The sequence below is a fragment of the Phyllostomus hastatus genome, unplaced genomic scaffold (genome assembly GCF_019186645.2).
Source record: "Phyllostomus hastatus isolate PE091 unplaced genomic scaffold, TTU_PhHast_1.1 phas_contig_495, whole genome shotgun sequence".
Classification (NCBI taxonomy): domain Eukaryota; kingdom Metazoa; phylum Chordata; class Mammalia; order Chiroptera; family Phyllostomidae; genus Phyllostomus; species Phyllostomus hastatus.
The window spans coordinates 10,182,272-10,202,547 of record NW_025333895.1 but is presented as its reverse complement, the minus strand read 5'-3'; the positions used below and the strand labels follow the sequence as shown (position 1 = coordinate 10,202,547).

Sequence of the window (20,276 nt, the reverse complement as noted above, 5' to 3'; positions counted from 1 at the left end):
TAATACACTTGCTGATCTGTAATCCTTTAGTGCATTGGCAAGAAGAACCAAGTTTCTCCTGTGACAGGTGCACCCAGTCTGCATATGTCATTCATGAAGCCTGCAACACAGGAGCTTCTGTAATGCACTCTCCTTGTACCTGGGTCCCAAGGGCTGAATACACCACTGACACCATCTTGAAATTAGTACTTACTGTATCTTTACACTTTTGTTTGTGAGGTCAAGACTGATGAGATAATGGACATGCACACTGTTGGTCATTCCTGGCCACCCATTCACAGATAATGTCTACAATGGCCCAGGAGGACAAAATTCCAGTGGGCCTAATGGTGGGAGTCCAGCAAGACTGAAGGTGAGAACGGGGTAAACATCTACATCTGCATAAGCATAAGGAAGGGTGCTAGCAGCTACCAGAGATCACACTTTTCTTAGAACCAGAGCTGAGTTCAATACACAGAGATGGCAATTAATGAGGACCCCATCATACCCTCTCCTGCATGAGGGACACGACCTAAGCATGACCCACCCTATTACTGATGGAGTGGGTTCACCAAAGGGGGACACCCACCCCCATGACCAGGAACAATGACCTTTCTGTCTTCCCAGTGCCAGGCTTGTGAAGAAGAGTGTCTACATAAACTATGTGGATTTCAATAATAAATACCCACTATTGTTTCCTTTTATGCTTTTTTAAAGGAAAGTATATTTCTTGGTTTTGTTTCCCTTCCCTGTTTCTCCCCCACCACCACAGCCCAGAGAGAACACCATAAACTCAATATTCTGTGGCTTTCAGCATGGGCCATGGGAGAGGGGCAGAGTCCTGGTGTAATGCTGGCAGAGGGGCTGGCATTGAATACAGTGGGAAGGGGAACCCACAGACTGCCACCTGATGCTCACCATCCCCAACACCAGGACAGACCCTGGAGTTCTCCCAGAAGGCTTAGTGATTCAAGATGAGTAGAGAGGTCTGTTCCCTCTCCGTCCCCTTCAGCAGCAAACCACATTCCTAGTATAGCTGCAAGCCTCCAAGGTACCCACCAAATGCACATGCCCTTGTACACTCCCTCCTTCACACAACCAAGCTGATCTGTGTTATGAAAATGCTGTGTGGCTCTCAAAGCTAAGTGAGAAAGAGAGACTTTTATTTGAGCCTTGCTTGCATAGTTCACAGAATCTTAGACCACCTTGTGCAGGGAGCTGGGTGTTTACACACACATACCCCTTGCCCACCTGGCAGTGGCTGGCAACCACCATCCTTGTTTTGAAGTGGAGGCTCCAAGAAGTGACTACAGCCTGACATCTGAGGGATTCCAAGCCTCTTGCCCTTGCCCAGAAGCTGGTTGTCTAATGGGGAGGATGGTCCTTCTAGGTGGGTGCCTCAGGGCTTCCTCATCTGCTCTCTGGGTGGCACTGGGTGGATGAGCCAAACCTGCCTCTGATCCCCAGAGCAGAGTACTGCATGTCTGTCTGTAGAGCATGCCATGTACAGCCCGATGGTTCAAGGTGACGAGTTATGTTCTGCAGTGACAGTTGGACTCACACTCACTGACAGCAACAGCCACCCTCCCGCCTCCAGCCTGACCATATCCAGCAGAGGCCAGGACACATGCCGTGAACTGTGTTCACTGGTGGCTTGTGTGTCACTATTTTGGGCCGCAGTGTTGCCTGGGCCTGTGGTCCTCAGTCAGGTGGCTCATTAGAACCTCCTGGGCCTCACTGGGACACACCAACCGACTCTCTGTCCCAGGGTAGGGGCAGCCATCTCTGGCTTGGGCAGTGACTCAAATGGGAAAACAAGTAAAGCAGGCAGAGTCCGTGACAAACTCCGAATGTGGCTGCTCTGGGGTCAGGAGAGAGACTCTGACTCAAACCACAAATTCCCATCACAGTGGCATCGAGGATAGGCACAGGCATCCTTCCTGTGACAGTCCAGCCACTGTGACTCGTGAGCCTCCCTGTGGTCGGTGCTTCTCCAGACAGCAGCCAGACCAGATCTCAGGTCTCTGCTCAGGGCCTTGGCTGACCAAGACGAAACATCAGTTATAGGTTACTGAGCAGCGTGTGCAGCATGTTTTACCTGAATGGTCTCAAGTCTGTGAGGCAGAAGCACCTTCAGCCACGTGCCCAGAAATGCTAGCAAGATGGTTCAAGAGCACAACTGCACTGTGGCTCTGGCACACAGTCCAGGCCCAGAGGCCCGGCTGCCAGGCAGCCCAGCAGCAGCACCAGGCACACAGCTTCAGCTGTCTTTCTGCTCTGTCTTCCTGGGCCTGAGTTTTGTCCTCCTGGTAGCAAGGGGGCCCTGCACTTCCAGCATCACACTCATCTCATCCCAGAGACTGGGAGGAAGGAGAGTGGGAGCCAGTTTCTTTTGAACTGAGAGGCCACTACTGCGGGCTTGTTACAATTGGGAAGCCTGCCTCTCTCTGGAGGAAGCCAACGTTTGAATCCTTTGATCCTAAGATAGAGATGCCAGGACACAGACAGAGGTTTGTGCCCTTATTCCCAGTGACAGAAATGTGAAGGCACGTCTGGACACTACTTTCTCATTTAAATGTCCCGAGCAGTAAACCCAGCACTGCCTCCAAGGTGACAAATGGGTGTTTGGGTCTCACCTGAGGCTGTTGAGCATTCCAGCTGGACTCGACTTAAGATTGTACAGGCCTGGCTCAAGATGGAGAAATTTGCTCCCCTCAGAAACACAGTCAGAGGGACTATGACAAGGAGGTGGTGGGGGAAGGAGGGGGACTGGCAGCAGAGGACACTCCAGGCCTGACTTCTGGCTCCACTCCCAGCCCTGCAGGGCTGACAGCCAGACTCGGGGCCTGAGGGTGTGCAGTCTTGGCACAGCCTCTCACAGCCACTGTGGCCTCCTCCTCCTGCCAGTGGCGCACCTGGGATCAGGGCTGTGAGGTGTTCGGCCCCTGCTGGAGGATCAGTGCTCCTTGCCTGACTGGACTCTGGGTCTTGGGATGGGATGAAGCTGACTGTCAGCCAGGAACCTGTGAGGAGCCACCCAGCCCCTGATCCCTGGCTCCCAGCCCTGCCCCTGCCAATGCCCTGACTGTGGTTTCTCTCTGCCAAGCATCTCACTTGGGTGTATTGGTATTTTTCTTCTTTGTCAATATCAGCCTGACATCTGATCTCAGGGGCTGCAGGGATTCTGTACTCACAGGGTGATATTTCTTGGCTAGTTTTGGCAGGGTTTTATTGCCCATGTCGTTATATTAGTGTAAACCTACTGTACATGTGGTCTCCCATGATCTTCCTTAATTGACTATGAGGGAAGGGGGTCCCACAATGCTGGTTTATTATAATGCTATTATAGTGAGGCAGGGGTCATGTAGAGTCTTCTGCACAGATGCAGTTATGATTCGCCATGATTCAGCACTTTCCCAGAAAGCAGGAACAACTGGTCTCAGAACACAGTCTCTGTCCTGTACCAATGTCCTTTATCTTGTCCCTGGAGCACCTCCGGAGTTTCCTCCTGACTGTCTCCTGCCTCAAACCCAGGCATGTGCTCTGACTGGGAATGGAACTGGTCACCTTTTGGTTTGCAGGCGGATGCCCAGCCCACTGAGCCACACCAGTTAGAGCCATTGCTTGTCTTTCACGTGGCTTGACCAGGGATCAAACCTGTAGCTTTGTTTACCCCCCAAAAAACCCCTGTAGAGATATAAAAACTTCACATGAGCCCTGGCTGGTGTGGATCAGCAGACTGAGCACCAGCTTGAGAACCGAACAGTCATGGTTGGATTCCCAGTCAGGGCTCATGGCTGGGTTGGGGGCCAGATCCTCAGTTTGGAGTGTGTGAGAGACAACCGATCGATGTATCTCTTACAGACATCAACACATCGATGTTTCTCTCCCTTTCTTTCTCCCTCCCCTACCCCCTCTCTAACAATAATAAATAAAATCTTTAAAAAATAAACTTAACATGCAGCAGCAAAATTGGATTCAGCATTTAGGGATGATCCACTACACCCAACGTTTCCTTCTGGTCTGCACCAAAGTGTTTTCCCAACGTGAACACCAGATGGCAGAAGAGAGGCGCATTGGGAACATTTTTTCAGTGATCATAGTGTACTGTAAAGCAAGTTTCAACAAACTTCAAAACATTGAAATTATGTAAAGCTGATTGTTGGCACTAATTTCGGTTAATCTAGAAATCAGTAACAAAAGGTTACCAAAAAGTCCTTATTTTTAAAAGTGATGAAATGCACATCGAAATAATGTTGGATTCCACATTCCTAGATGATACAGTATACCCACCCACTTTTCCTGCGGACCTGCAATAAGGTGACATTCCCCAAAATGGCCACAAGATGGCAGCAGACACCGACTGATGCAATGCATATCCTACTGCTGGCCCGGCTGAAAAGTTCCCTTGCTTTTCTACCCTGAGATGCAATGACGGACACACTTTTCATTGTCCCCGCCCCCCCCACAACATAACTGCACAATGTCATCACCATTTTCTTCCTCTGCCCTCTGCCCCCTTCATGCCACTTCACCATTCCATCGTCCCACAACATTGTTCTCTTTTGGAGCAGAGAACTCTTCCAGGTGTCTTCTGCACTTCCAGGGAATGGAAATTTCTCTTCACAAAGAAACATTCAGAGAAATGAACTAAATGGCTGTGGGGAGGAACAAGGTCTCCTGAGTACTGTGGAGCAATCAGGACTGCACAGCCAGGCTGGAAGCGTTTTTCCTGGTCACCAAAGAGAAATGCGCTCTCTCACCTCATCCTAACCTTCCGTATCTTCTGCTGACAAATTCCCCGGAATCTTCCCCTGAGGCGGAGCTTTCAGGTGGTCTGATGGGGAGCAGTACCTGTCACCAGTAACCTGCTGGCTTTCTGAAAGGAGCTCCTACTGGAGGATACCCTCCAGAATTCACCACAAGGGCATCATCACGTCCTTTGGATGGCGACCGCCCTTGGGAGGGGCGAGTGGTGGTTCCTTGGTTTGCCCACAATCTCTCCCATTCCAGGTTGTTCTCAAACAGCAAAGATTCATCCCCCCGACCCCCGCCACACACAATCTTCATGGAAATGAAACATTTTCCTTATGTTTCAGTGGAGAACCACTTGTGGAAATTCACTCATGAAGGGTCCCCACCATCCCACTTAACGCCTGTGGAGCCCAAATGGCAAAGCAATTAACATAACCAAACTGGTGCAAATGGTTTTCAAAGCCTGATTAGGACACTTTGAACGTGTTGCCTGTCTCCCACCTGCCATGACGTGCTCTGTCCTCAGTGAACGTCTGCTGTTGAGGCCTCTCCACTGCACCTGGTCTGCCTGCCTGTGGGAGGAGGAATCTCCAGCACGAAACTTCGCAGTCCACTTCTGACACACTTCATCAGTCACAGCATCGTCTCCATACACACCACAGACCTTTTCTTGCCTTACAGTTGCCCCTGTACCTTCTTTGAAGTGACTAGGCCAAAGGGACCGAAAATGTTGCTTATGTTCATGCATACTCACTGCGGAAATGGCCAACCATACACTCACCACTTGTGGTGAGATTTTTTTATCACACACCCATAGGACACCTGTCACAATACAGTCTAACATGATGGGTTCGAATGAGGTTCAAGACAAGTCATGGCATCAACCACAACCCCAACCCCTATTTCTAACCCTGAACCATGCCACGCACCAGACACCAGACCGGGTGCCCGAAGCCTGTCCCTGACTCTGGACATCAAACCGCAGAGAACAACTGTGTCCTCCTATTTAAATGTGTAAGCCCTTGAAAGGTCATCATCTAATGTCTAAAACAATAAAGCAGGTTTCTGTGAAACAAGTTCTATCAAATCAAGCAAATTAAATAACGCAGTGATGACACACATAAGACTGAAATGCATGAGGCTGCTGCTGGCATATCAAGGCACACCCTTCCAAAGCAAAACTGATGAAAGTAAACAAATAAACGTGATATCCTCTTGATTAAAATATTCTGGGTAGCAGGAGAAGCTATTCTCAGAGTAAGAAGACCACGCACGGAATTGAAGAAAGTGCTTGCACATTATACTTTCAGTAAGACTCTTTCTTCCACAACAAAGAACTTTATGACTCATCAATGAAGAGACGCCTATATTATTTTAAACATTTTATTTCTTTACTTTTAGAGAGGGGGAGGGAGGGAGAAAGAGAGGGAGAGAAACATCAGTGGGTGGTTGCCTCTCACGCGTCCCCTCCTAGGAACCTGCCCTGCAACCCAGGCATATACCCTTGACTGGGAATCCAACCGGAGATCCCTTTGGTTTACAGGCCGGTGCACAATCCACTGAACCACACCACCCAGGCAGGCATCTGTATTTTAAAAAACTTGAATAGTCCCTTCTAACGAGAAGACATTCATAGAAGTGGTAAAAAAAATAACAGAGAAGATGTCCCATGGCTACATCACAGCACAATGCCCCTTCCCAGACACTACAAAGGCTATCATGAGAAAGCAAAACTGAGAAATGTTTATGATCACAAACAAAAATTAGAATGACTGACCATTTCTTTTGTAAATGTAAACTATTGCAAACCAAGCCCTGGCTGGCGTAGCTCAGTGGATTGAGCGTGGGCTGTGAACCAAAGCATCGCAGGTTCGATTCCCAGTCAGGGCACATGCCTGGGTTGTAGACCACAGCCCCCAGCAACCGCACATTGGTGTTTCTCTCTCTCTCTCCTTCTCCCTCCCTTCCCTTTCTAAAAATGAATAAATAAAATATTTTAAAAATATATATAATGTTTTTTAAAAAAGAAAAAATAAAATAAAGAGTTATAAAAAAAGCTATTGCAAACCTTTTATAAAATGATTTGGCATTTCCTCAAAAGAATTACCCTACTGTGTTCAATAACTCCACTTTGAAACACATACCTGAGAATTTGAAGACAGATGTTATAACAAACTTATACATGATTATTCTTTTTTTTTTTAAAGGAGCATTCTTTTTTTTTTAAGATTTTATTTATTTATTTATTTTTAGAGAGGGAAGGGAGGGAGATAGAGACAGAGAGAGAGAGAAACATCAATGTGTGGTTGCTGGGGGTTCTGGTCTGCAACCCAGGAATGTACCCTGGCCGGGAATCGAACCTGGGACACTTTGGTTCCCAGCCCGCGCTCAATCCACTGAGCTACGCCAGCCAAGGCATACATGATTATTCTTAACAGCACTGTTAACAACAACCAAAAGGTAGAAAGCATTCAAATGTCCATCCACAAGTAAATGAATACACAAAATTTGGTTATTCTGTCACCGAAAAGTTAGTGGACCCAAGGCAGGTTTGCCCTGGGAAGGTGTCATACATGTAGATACTTGACTTTGTGCAGTAAAAGTTTCATAACACAAACCTAGGGAATTTTGAGTTTGTATATTAAATGTAAGGACAGTGAAACAAAGAAAGGGCTTCAGAGAGAAGAAGTGAAATCACAGCAACAAGAGTGAGCGTAGGTGGCACTGCCTCTGGGGAAACAGAAAAGTCAGATGCAAAGAAGGTCCTTGGAGACAGAATCGGGGTGACCCGGGACGAGCTGCCGCTGCCCACTGCTCCCTGGCTGCAAGTCCCACAGGGATAAGGAGATAAGGAGCAACACAGTGAAGACACGCAGCAAAGAAGAGCAGGGAAGGCACATGTGTGCTCAACAAACAGTGCGTGCTGGGTGCTCTGTCTTTAGGGTTTTACCTGTTTTCTAACGTTGAGGACTTTCGAGGAGGTCTCAGAAGAGTCATCTCCACAGAATACTCAGCTTTCCAGGGGTGCCCTTTGATGTGCTGATGCAACACAGCGAGCACACAGAGTGGTCAGGGTCCTTCTCTGGTGAACTTCTCCTTCAGAAGAGTCACCAGAGAAGGGCTGGGACTGAGGTGGGCCTTCCCCTGCGTGGACTGAAACTTGTAAACCGTTTGCTCTCCAATGCCCTTGCTTAGGGAAGTTAGATCCTCAGACTTATGACCGGGCTGTACATCGCTGGCCTTATTTAGCTCTCAAACTCACTTTTCCCATTCCATTTGCCAAGGAATTTTCCTCGCTTTATTACTAATCTGCCTAAACTCCATACACTTGGGGACTCACATTGGCATTGAATTTGACACAATGATCATCTGTGGGCAGATACCAGACACCAGAGCCAAACTCAGGACCTTGGACACATACCTTTGACTCCAAAACCTGGAACCTGCAGTGGACCCAAACCAAAACCAGGACTCCGGGAGCAAAGCCCTGTGCCCACACCCGACCCAGACCATGTGGTCCAAGGGCCAAACACCAGATGCCGGGGAGTGACATTGGACCCTTATAATGCCAGATTCCATACACCACAACCTAAATCTTCATCTGCACGTGGACCTTGCAGGCAAACCCAGGACACAATGCCACATCCTAAGAGGTGCAAGACTGCAGACACACAACCGAATACATTTTGACTCTGAGGCGCAGGCTCTGGACACAGGATGCAGATCTGTAACCAGGATGCCATGGCCAGAATTTGGAGTTGGGGCCAGATGCTGGGCCCCCGTTGCCAGAGGCCAGAGGCAGCAGCTGAACCAGATCTTCACACTGTAAACCACCTGTGATTCAGTATGATAAAACCTTTGTCTCTCCAAATGCAAACTTCAAAATTTTACCAAACCCAGCAACAATAGGCCAAAACACTGAGTGAACAAAAAGGATGCTGACCTTGCATGGCAGATGTCCATGATCTCTCAGCTGCAACAGCTTCAGGAGTTAGCGCTGTCTCACCATTCATTCCACACTGCCGGCTTTTCAAAACTGTGGGGAATTATTCTGGCCAAGATGGAGGCATAGGTAGACACACTGTGCCTCCTCACACAACCAAAATTAAGGACAACAAAAATTTAGAAACAAAAATCTGATCTCACAGAAAATTGAACTGTACAGAAGTCTGACAACCATTCATCCTGACCGGTAAGAGGGGCAGAGTTCACGGCCTATGGAGAGGGGTTGCGGCAGGAGAAAGCGGTGCTTGGAGGTCCTGGGTGCACAGGCACAGGCTAGCAGACCCCGGCGCGGGGTGGCCACAGGCAGACCCAGTGGCCACGGGCAGACCGAGTGAGGCTCGCAAGGCCACTGGCTGACCTTGGACACACATCCCCGCACAGATAGGCCAGATGAAAACAGGGAGCGAGACCGACCACGCAACCCAGGGCCCCAGGGCCTGGAAATAAAGCCTGAAAGCACCGATTGGAAACACTTGTTGGAGTTGAGGTGCCGGGAGAGACTGCCAGCCTCACAGGAGAGTTTGTTGCAGAGACCCACAGGGTCCTAGAATGTACACAAGCCCACCCACCTGGGAACCAGCACCAGAAGGGCCCAGTTTGCTTGTGGGAAGTGGCAGAAGGGACTGAAGTCTGACAGAGAGCGGAGCAAATGCAATTGTTCCCTCTCGGACCTCGCCCCCACATATAGCATCACAACCCAGCAATTGGGTTTCCCCGCCCAGATGAACACCTAAGGCACCACCCCTCATACGTAACAGGAACAACAAGACCAAAAACAAACAAACAAACAAAAAAGTGGCTCAAACGGAAGAATAGATCAAAGCTCCAGAGCCAATACATCTAAGCAACCAAGAGATAGCCAACCTATCAGATGCATAGTTCAAAGCACTGGTGATCAGGATGCTCACAGAATTGGTTCATTTTGGTCACAAATTAGATGAAAAAATTAAGGCTATGCTAAGTGAAATGAAGGAAAATGCACAGGGAACCAATAGTGATGAGAAGGAAACTGGGTCTCAAATCAATGGAGTGGACCAGAAGGAAGAAAGAAACAACCAAACAGAAAAGAATGAAGGAACAAGAATTCAAAAATATGAGAGGCCTAGGAACCTCCAGGACATCTTGAAATGTTCCAACATCTGAATTATAGGGGTACCAAAAGGAGAACAAGAAGAGCAACAAAGTCCAGGAAGCTCAGAGAGTCCCAAAGAAGTTGGACCCAAGGAGGATCACACCAGGGCACATCATCATTACATTACCCGAGATTAAAATGAAGGAGAGAACCCTAGAAGCAGCAAGAGATAAGGTGACAGTCACCTCCGAAGGAGTTCCCAGCAGACTGTCAGCTGATTTCTCAAAAGAGACCTTGCAGGCAAGAAGGGGCTAGAAAGAAGTATTCCAGGTCATGAAAGGCAAGGACCTACATCCAAGATTGCTCTATCCAGCAAAGCTTTCATTTAGAATGGAAGGGCAGATAAAGTGCTTCTCAGATAAGGTCAAGTTAAAGGGGTTCATCATCACCAAGCCCCTATTATATGAAATGTTAAAGGGACTTATCTAAGAAAAAGAAGATAAAAAATATGAACAGTAAAATGATAGCAAACTCATAACCATTAACAAGCATGCCTAAAACAAAAACTACAACTAAGCAAACATCTAGAACAGGAACAGAACCACAGAAATGAAGATCACATGGAGGATTAGCAACAGGGGAGTGGAGGAGGAGGAGGAGAGGGGAAAAGGTATAGAGAATAAGTAGCATAGGTGGTGGAGGTAGAAAATAGACAGGGGGAGGGCAAGAATAGTATGGGAAATGTAGAAGCTAAAGAACTTATGACACATGGACATGAACTAAAGGGGGGAAATGTGGGTGGGAGGGTGTGCAGGATGGATGGGAGTGAAGGGGGAGAAATGGGACAACTGTAATAGCATAATCAATAAAATATATTTTTAAAAAACCTGTGAGGAATTAAAAAGGGATTGTTTTCCACCAACCCTGTTGGCTCTAATACCTGTGGGATAATAATTAAAACAACATAATCAGATCAATACAAGACATTCAACATTTAATCCATGCATGAGTACAAATGAATACCAGACAATGAGGTGATATCAGGTATATAGGACATTTGGGAGTATGCGGAAACAGGGTCTTATGGCAGTAAAGTGGGTGATTGACAGGTAATTTGCTGAAAAGTGCAGCATTCATGGAATGTTACTTTTTGTTAGACAATCCCACAAACTATAGGACACAAGCTAAATTAATAAACTCTTCCAAATTTCATCCATGTAATCATTCAGTTGAGAATAGGTTACTTTGCTTAAATTGTTAAATCTTGTGGCAACAGCAGCAGACACAGCCTGAGGGAGCGACCACCTCATTGCCCACAGGGGGTCAAAGGACTGAGTGTCCCTGCCCAGTTCACTGTGGACCATCCTCTTTTGCCTGCAGCTGGCGGAGTACAGTGGAGCCCACGAGTGCAAGTCAGGTGACCGTGAAGCCACAACCAGGAGGCAACCCATGGCCACACAGGTGGGACAATGACACAGTCAGGACCTCAATGCTGCTGGTACATCGGGTGGCCGGGATACGGTCACGTTTCAAACATCAGTGCAGTTAGGACACCAACCAGCAGGTGAACTGATGCAGGAGGACAAAGTAACAGCCAGGACACCGACACACACAGGACATTGACAAGGCCTAGACATCTACACAGAAAGGACAGCAGCGCAGCTCACATATTGACTTGGTCAAGGCATTGACTCAGAAAGTACGACAGGGACACCAAGGGACTGGGACATCGACAAAGATAGGAAAGTGGCACAGCCAGGAAATCTATGCAGGTGGGGCAGCGGCACAGCGGGGACATCAGTGCAGATGTGGGACATTGAAATGCAGGCCACAGAGCAGCACGACCTCTACATCAACACAGACAGGACAGCGATGTGGAAGGGACACAAACACAGGCAGGACAGCAGAATGGCCAGGACATCAGGCAGAGGGGACCTGGACACAGTCACGATTTCAGCGAGGCTGGGACATTAGCGTGGCGAGGACGTGGACACGGGAGGGACATCGATGCTGCCAGGATGTCAGCACACACAGGACATTGGACCACAAAGACATGGACACGGCTGAAACATGAACACAGGTCTGGCCAACAAGAAGCACCTCGTTACCTGACATAAAGACTCCGCTGTTGTACGTGGGGGAGAGAAGAGAAAATTAACTGCAAAGTCCGTTTATATGAAAGTAATAACATCCATGACTAACTACCATTCCATTCAACAGTCATAGATCATTCACCACAGCTCACAACCTTTCCTGCTGGCCTGCACTAAGGTGTCCTTCCCAAGATGCACTTGAGATGAGCAGAGAGCCACACTTAGGACATTTTCCTAAGTGACCATAATGAGCCATAAAGCAAGATCAAACAAATTACAAAGAACAAAAATTATATAGACTATAACTGTTACTCTCATTGTTGTTAATGTAAAAATCGGGAACAAAGGGTCACTAATATATCCTTACATTTAAAGGTTAGGAAATACGCCTTGTCTGGCGTAGCTCAGTGGATTGAGCGCAGGCTGCGAACCAAAGCATCGCAGGTTCGATTCCCAGTCCGGGCATATGCCTGGGTTGCAGGCCACAGCCCCCAGCAATTGCACATTGATGTTCCTTTCTCTCTTTCTCCCTCTCTCTCTCTCTCTCTCTCTCTCCCCCTCCCTCCCTTCCTTCCCTAAAAATGAATAAATAAAGTCTTTTAAAAATCTCTTAAAAATAAATAAACGTTAGAAAATACACTTCTAAACGACATTGCAATCAACAATCGTTGATATTCCACTGGAATCAATCACTTTTCCTGCGAACCTGCACGAAGGTGTCATTTGCAAGAATGCCCACGAGATGGCAGCAGTGTGCACACTTAGAACACTTTGGAAATGACCATATTGTACCTTCCATCAGTTTTCGACCAACTTCAAAAGACTGAAATCATAAAAAACACATGTGTCGCCTCATGGCTGCTAATGTAGAAGTCAGAAAGAGAAGATAACTAGAAAGTCCTATCATTTAAATGTAATGAAAGACACTTCGTAAATAATATTCCATGAACCCTCGGTAGATAATTCACTATCGCCAATGACTTTTCCTGCTGGCCTGCAGGAAGCTGTTATTCCCAAGTTACACACGAGATGGCAGCAGAGAGCCACACTTGGGACATTTTTCAAAGGGACCATCTTGTGCTAAGGCTAAATTTTAAGAAATTCCAAAGGACTGAAATTGTATACAGTATGTTTCTTTCTGTCATTGCTGATAATATAGAAATCGGGAACAAAAGGTAACTACTAAGTCCTGATCTTTAAAACTTACTAAATGCACGTCTCAATAACATTGCAATCAACATTCATTGATGTTCTCCTGCAGTGAACCACTTTTCCTGCTGACCAGCTACTAACTTGTCATTCCCAAAAGGCCCACGCGATGGCAGCAGAGATGCACACTGTACTATTTGCTTGGCCAAAAGGTTCATTCGGTTTTTAGGTAAAGACACAATGAGACGTTTTTCATTTTCACCAATAATTTCATTGAACAACATATTCACCATCTTGTCCCACTATTCTGCCAACTTTGGGGCATCTGCATTATTCTATCTTCCCCAAAGTTTTTATCTTTTAGCCAAGTCAATATAAAGACAGTTTCAACAAGCATCACAGAATTGAAATGACATACAATATGTTTCTTAAGTGCTCCTATTGCACTTCAGCCAGAATTCACTACAAATGGGTGACTGGGAAGACTTTTCACTACAAACAGGTGACCTTTTCAGCCCTGGTGGCATAGGTCAGTGGATTGAGCACGGGCTGCGAACCGAAGCATCGCAGGTTCGATTCCCAGTCAGGGCACATGCCTGGGTTGCAGGCCACGTCTCCCAGCAACCGCACATTGATGTTTCTCTCTCTCTCTCTCTCTCTCTCTCTCTCTCTCTCTCTCTCTCTCTCTCCCTCCCCTCTCTAAAAATAAATAAATGAAATTTAAAATTTTTTTAAAAAAATGCTTCTCAAGCACACTTAGAACTTCTTTAAGAATGACTATATTTAGCTATAAAGCAGATTTCAACAAATGTCTCACAAACTATGCTTACTGTTCTCTTTGCCATTAATCTGGAAACCAGTCATTAGCTAACTAGAAATTCCCTATATTTAGATGTTTTAAAATACACTTCTAAATACCTTCCCAAAATAAATCACAGAGTAGAGAATAATTTGCATAGAAAAAAAAATAAAAAGAATGCATACCAGACCAAGATCTTTCTGGTTTCAAAAATGATAAAAGCTTCAAACTGTTTCTCAACCAAAGGTGATTTTTGCCCCCAAGAGGACTTCAGGCAATGTTCTCAGCCATGTTAGACTGTCCTCAGTGGAAGGGAAGCAAGGGTGTCAGCAGTGCATAGAGGTATTGGATGCTAATGAGCACCTATAATGCACAGGACAACCCTCCTCCCCCAGAGTGAATCCTCTGGACCAAAAACTCCACAGTACTGAGAATGACAAACCCTTTTCTGTATCATGAAGACTTCATTAGAATACAAACAGTATGTCCTTTTGCATCCTAGATCTCAAAGGCTGCCTTTCTTGGAACAGAAAACCTGAAGCTGAAAGAACAAAAAGTACAAGCCATCTTGTAAATGTCAGGGAGAAGTGTCCTAGGCAATAGTCAGGAGGCAAAGGAAGATCTGTCCACTTAGGAGACAGATCACACTGTGATTACACACAGTAGTCCTCTGAGGATCCCTGCTTCTTTCCATTGCTCACATATCAGTTTAATAACTGATTTATACTGTCCCTTAGAACAAAGAGTCTTACTCTGTTAGATTCCAGATTTCACCATCTCAGGTTTTCCTCTTTGAAAATGTGGACATTTGCTACATTTTGTGTTCTTCAGATTACCTGCCCGGAGGCACCTTTCCTGTCACAAAATACTTCTGATTTCTAGAACACTGTGCTTCCAGGCCCTAAACTCATTTAAAATGCTAAGAAGGATGTTACTCTTTTATTTAGTCATTAATATATTTATGACTATCAAGGAGAATTTTTCTACAACCATGTAATGATCATTACTGCATGAGAGCAAGTTTACCTTCATAACTCATGAGAATCAACTGAAAAGTATCACAAACAGAATTTAGTGCAGTTATAGGAAAATAACATTCAGAAATAAATATGTAGAGATACTAAGTTACAGATATAATTTTATTTGGACTCAATACCAACAAAAGAGGTTTTTTAAAAAACCTGGAAATAACTTAACAGTAGATGGGATCTGTGTGAAGAAAATTGGAAATTGCTACCCAATAACAGAAATTTTAAAAAATTAAAAATATCATCATGTTCTTGGATTTCAGAAAAAACACACAATGACACCCATTTACCAAACTTGTCTATAAATGTAATATAATGTAGATTAATATAGAAAAGTGGTCCCACAGGAAGTGGTCAATTAGATTGAGACCTGGGATGTATACCGCAGTCTGGACCCCTTTCCTGTTCCCCACAGGGTGGCTGTATCTGCCCGCCCCCCCCTCACCTCATAGCCCCCAAGCAGCTCACCTCCTGTCCCTGGACCGCCTTGCTTGCATCGCGTTAGCCTGTGAGCGTCACCTCGTGACCATGGAGACTGGCGCCGGCAGCGCCTAAACTTCAGTCTGCGGAGTTGTTTGTCTCTCCACCAGAACTGCCCGCCTCTCACGCCCACCAGCCTAACTACGCCTTCCACCCAGCCCCACCCACATCTGTGGCCCCCTCTCACCTCCAGCCCAGTCTGACTCTGACCTTACACAGACCTCATCTGTATGTTTGATTTTTAGTGGTCCATTTAAGCAAAAGTAGCCAGGAATCAAGTATACTAGTGGACATGCAGTTTAATGCATACGTTAAATGCATTAATGAATGAATACATTAATACATATACTTTATGTACGTAACACATTATGTATTAATGTACATGATACACTAATGTAATGAAATACATTAAGTAATAAATACACTAATAACATATACTTCATAAAATTAAAGACAACTCTGAAAAAGAACTTGTTCAGACAATACAAATAAAATACACAAACTGGGAGAAAATATGAATTACCTAAAACATTGGGGTGACAGAAGGTCAAAAGAGAAAGAATAGGAAAAGATACATAGGATGGTGCAAAAGTACCTTTAATCAGAAACATAAATCACATGAAAATTACATAATAATATGCAGTAGACTTTGAGGTAAAAACCATGACTAGAGATTATGAGTGCTTCAAAGAGCTTAATTTTACCCAGAAGATCCAAATTCACCATGTACTTAATATCATAAACTTAAATTATATAGAACAGAGACACAAAGAAAACTTTATAATCATAACAGATTTGGCAAACCTCTCTCGTCCGAGATAGAGCATACCTCTTTCAGAAACAAAACACCAGCTCACAAAATTCAGTAAGGGTGTAAGAAACACCATGAGCAGCAAATTGGATTCAACATTCACAAAGAACCAACTGACTACACACAACTTTCCCTGCTGACCTGCAATAAGGTGTTATTCGGAAAATGAACACAAGATGGCAGCAGACAACCACTGTAGGAGCTTTTTTTTCATTGACCTCATTGTACTAAGGATCACGTTTCAAAAAAAGTATATCGAAGGTAGATTGAAATTATATAAAGTATGTTTCTTGCTCTCATTGCACCTAATCTAGTAATCAGTAATAAAAGATAACTAGAAAGTCCTTGTATTTAAAAATTATAAAATACGCTTCTAAATAACCCATAAATTAAATTACAATTGCAGTTAAAAAATAATTTGAAATGAGTGATAATAAAAATAGTACATAAAAAACACTGGGAAAAATGTATTGATAAATCCACACATTAGGGACAGAGCCTTAAAATTCGCAAATTTTGCATCATCTTACAGACCCGGAATAATAAATTAAATCCAGAGAAAGTGGAAGAATGGAAACATGCAAGTAGTGATGTCTGGAAGGGTATACACTTTGTTTCATTAAATGATTTTTTATTGTTATTCTATTACACTTTCCCAACTCTTCCCTTTTGCCCTCCTCCACCCATCCCAGCCCACACACCCCCACCTTCTTTAGAAGCATATATACTTAATATAACAGCAGATATTTCCTGTTTGGGTAGGATTTTCAAATATTTTTATTTTTATATATAATTTAAGTAAGCAGCAACAACAACAAAAAGGCCATCTCAGTTTGGGCTTAAAAAGTACTAGAGGAAAACACAGCATAATTTAAAAATAATAATAATCTAGTCTGCTGTGGTGACAACACCAGAGGCCTTTTCTTTGCTCGCCCACCCTGATCTCATTGTTTAGAGGGGCTCCTTTTCCAGTTTTCACGTCTTCATGTGCAAATGCAGCCGAGCAAAGAAGAAACGAAGGTCTAGATGAGAAGTCCTGTAGATGAGCAGAGAAGCCCTAATCAGCACAGCAGGAGAGGGAGTTTGCCCCAGAGCTGCCTCACTTTAGGGCCTCCTCACAGGTCTGATGCTATGTAACTAAGAAGCAGGACTACTGAGCTGATACACAGTGTTGTTAATGGGAGAGACCTGGTTCTTCTTGCTGACGCATGTAAAGAATTACATATCAGCAAATCTAGTAGTATGTAACCAGTTTATTAGTGGCCCGTTACCATGGAAGAGAACAGGACTGGGTAGAATAGGGGGTGAAAGGCAAAGTTTCAGGGCCAAGTAGGGCAACAAAAGCAAGAGCAGCTGAAGACCAGGTGGCAAACCCCGGGGCAGCCTGAGGCTGGGTATCCAGAAGCCCTGTCCCCAAGAGCACCCCAAGCCCGAGAGAGAGAGAGAGAGAGAGAGAGAGAGAGAGAGAGAGAGAGAGAGAGAGAGAGAGAAAGAGAGAGACTCCTTTGTTCAGAGGACCTATAAAGGTGGTGGGATGGAAAGAAAAAAAGTTACAAATTGATTAATGGGTAAATGCAGTGCCAGCTTTCCCAGGGGAATGTGACTACCCACAAGTAGGTATGTGTGGGAGTCTGTTAGCCCCAATTCTTATCTTGTTCCAAGACCCCATTTTTTCACCTTGTAAAACAAATACATGATGGGAGGCAGTTAATTAAAATTAGGGCACTTTCCACAGTTATTTATGGACTCTTTCTGTAAGCATCAGGGACTCCCTCGTAAAACAGATAGTGACCAGAGGTAGGCAATTAACCAAAGTTGTTTTATGGGCTCTTTCTTTGGGCACCGGGGACCCTCTCCCACATTCAGGCCTTGGGATGAAAGCACAGTTTCAAGGCTTCTTTCCCAGATAGTGGAAATGTTACATAGAATTTCAAGGACTTTCTTTCTTGCTAATATAGTGTTTCTTTTAACATTGAAACACCTGGCAATATTATCAGAACAGACTTAGGACTGCTGAATTAGCATGTGAGACTTGTCTCCTTCCTCCTCCCTGCCTCGGTTTACTATTTATTCTACCTAATTGGTAAAAGGTGTTTCCTGGCAACCAGGCTGATAAATGCTGGCCAGTGACAGTACTGCAGTCTCAGAGTTCTTCCCATGCTGTCTCCTGCTTCAACAGTGTTAGCAAACTATAATTTAACAATTTCTCTTCTACTGAAAACTTTAAATCTGTTATTATATGTGTTGGATAAAATACATGGAACATGCTTCATTTCATACACAGGGAAGCATAACTAGGGGGAAATTTTAATGCTTTTCTATTCATTTATTAATTTGAAAGAGAGAGAGACTTAGTTGTTCCTCTTATGTATTGGTTGCTCATTGGTTGCTTCTTGTATGCGCCCTGACTGGAGAACGAACTGACCACCTTGGCATATAGGCAGGACACTGTAACCAACTGAGCTACCAAGCCAGGGCTACTAGGAGAAAATTTTGAAAAGTGGAATTTCTGGGTCAGAGGGTATGAGGATGTTATTTCTGGATGGCTATTCTCAAAATGATCACTGGGAAGTCTGCACCAAAGGACCCTTCCCCTAGTTTTTCAGAGCAAGGACACTGCACCTGCTTGCTCAACAGCCTCAGAGATTTCAGGAGTCCTGTGGATCCCCACATGGGCCACCAAATTATGTTGACCTTAAAAATATAGCAGTCAGTTATTTTACCAGCAGATAAGGTGTTTATTCAGAAACAGTAACAAAAATTGCAATTTAGGACAAGCAAGCTGTAGCAAAAATCATAGACCCGCTCCACAAGTAAAGGAGAGGAACGTATTTTACAGGCAGAAAGGAGGAAGTTGGGAGGGGTCACTTCAAATGAAAGTGCATTGCAGAAAAGTGTCAGTTCAGGGTGAGGATGGTTTCTCTCTGGCTGAGGTGTTGGGGAGTCGGTTTCTCCTGGGAGCACATGGTACATCTTCATGTTGGGGCGTATGACACACAATTTTTCCTGTAATTGACCCCAGGTGATGCTATGTGACAGCACCCCTACTGACCCCCAACTCCATTTCAGTGAGGTTTCCCTTTATGCACTTTCACAGTAATAATTACAGTTAGTTGGCTCATTTCAGATCCATGGAAATCAAGTTATATTTATGTGCTCAAAACGAGGTAAGAACCAGAAACACTCTTCCCACTTTATCCTGTGAAAGCCAGTAGCAGGGAAACTGACCCTGCTCTGTGGACCCCTGTATTCACATTTTACCTTATTTTTATGCAAAACACTTGTAAGGTTTTCCAGCATTTCTACATTTATTTAGTTTTGTTTGGTTTTATCTCATCTTCCTATTTCTGAAATGTTTTTACACCTGAGTTACTTAAACACCCCTATTAATCATAACACCACTTCCTTGAGACATGAAATTCTCCCAGTGTGTTTTCCAGTACACTTATTATTCTATTTGTTGTGTTTAAATGTTTGGGCCCTCTGGGACTTATTTTGTGTCTGTGAATTGCGTGGTCAAGATTTACTGACTTAAGTTTCCACGGAATGCAGTGCAGTCTTGACCGCGTCCTCACTGCTTCGGCAGCTCTGGCTGAAAGTGGGTTTGAAATGGGGGTGGGGGTGGGGGGGCAGGGACGGGCCTAGATGTGAGTTGGGGATCCCGACCACAGTCTGGAGAAACAAAGACACTTTGTCAGACGGCAGGAGGGCCGTGTCCACCTGAAGGTCCAGCCCCGGCTAGGGACTTCCAGCTCCTGCGGGTCGGACCCCTACACCAGCGGCGGCAAAATGAGCCACGGAGCTGCAGGCTGAGCCACAGGCGCTCGGGAGACCCAGGGTAGCCAATCCCCGCGGGGCGGGGCGGGGCGGGTCTTCCCCAAGCCTGTCCAGGAACCCAGGGGGCTCCGCCCCTCTGCCCCGCCCTTTCAGCTCCTTCTGACCGCCCATTGGCGGGCAGGCCCTGGGATCCCAGCACTGATTGGCGGATTGTGCCCACGCGGCTACAGGATGGAACCTCCTCCCCAGGGCTGGAGGCCCGGGAACTCCGAGAGGATCCTCCGCGCGGTGGGCAGCGCGGCAGGGGCCCCGGGAGACGGACCGGTTA

At 45.5% G+C, this 20,276-nt stretch overlaps 1 protein-coding gene across 1 annotated transcript in view; it reads left to right on the top strand.

Annotated features, from left to right (window-relative positions):
* LOC123823342 (histone-lysine N-methyltransferase PRDM9-like) overlaps nt 1-20,276 on the top strand; it is a 29,112-nt gene that overhangs the window by 7,178 nt on the left and 1,658 nt on the right. The window contains exon 5 of the mRNA XM_045845927.1: nt 20,102-20,236. Coding sequence (XP_045701883.1) covers nt 20,102-20,236 — 135 coding nt within the window. The remainder of the gene's footprint in view (nt 1-20,101; nt 20,237-20,276) is intronic.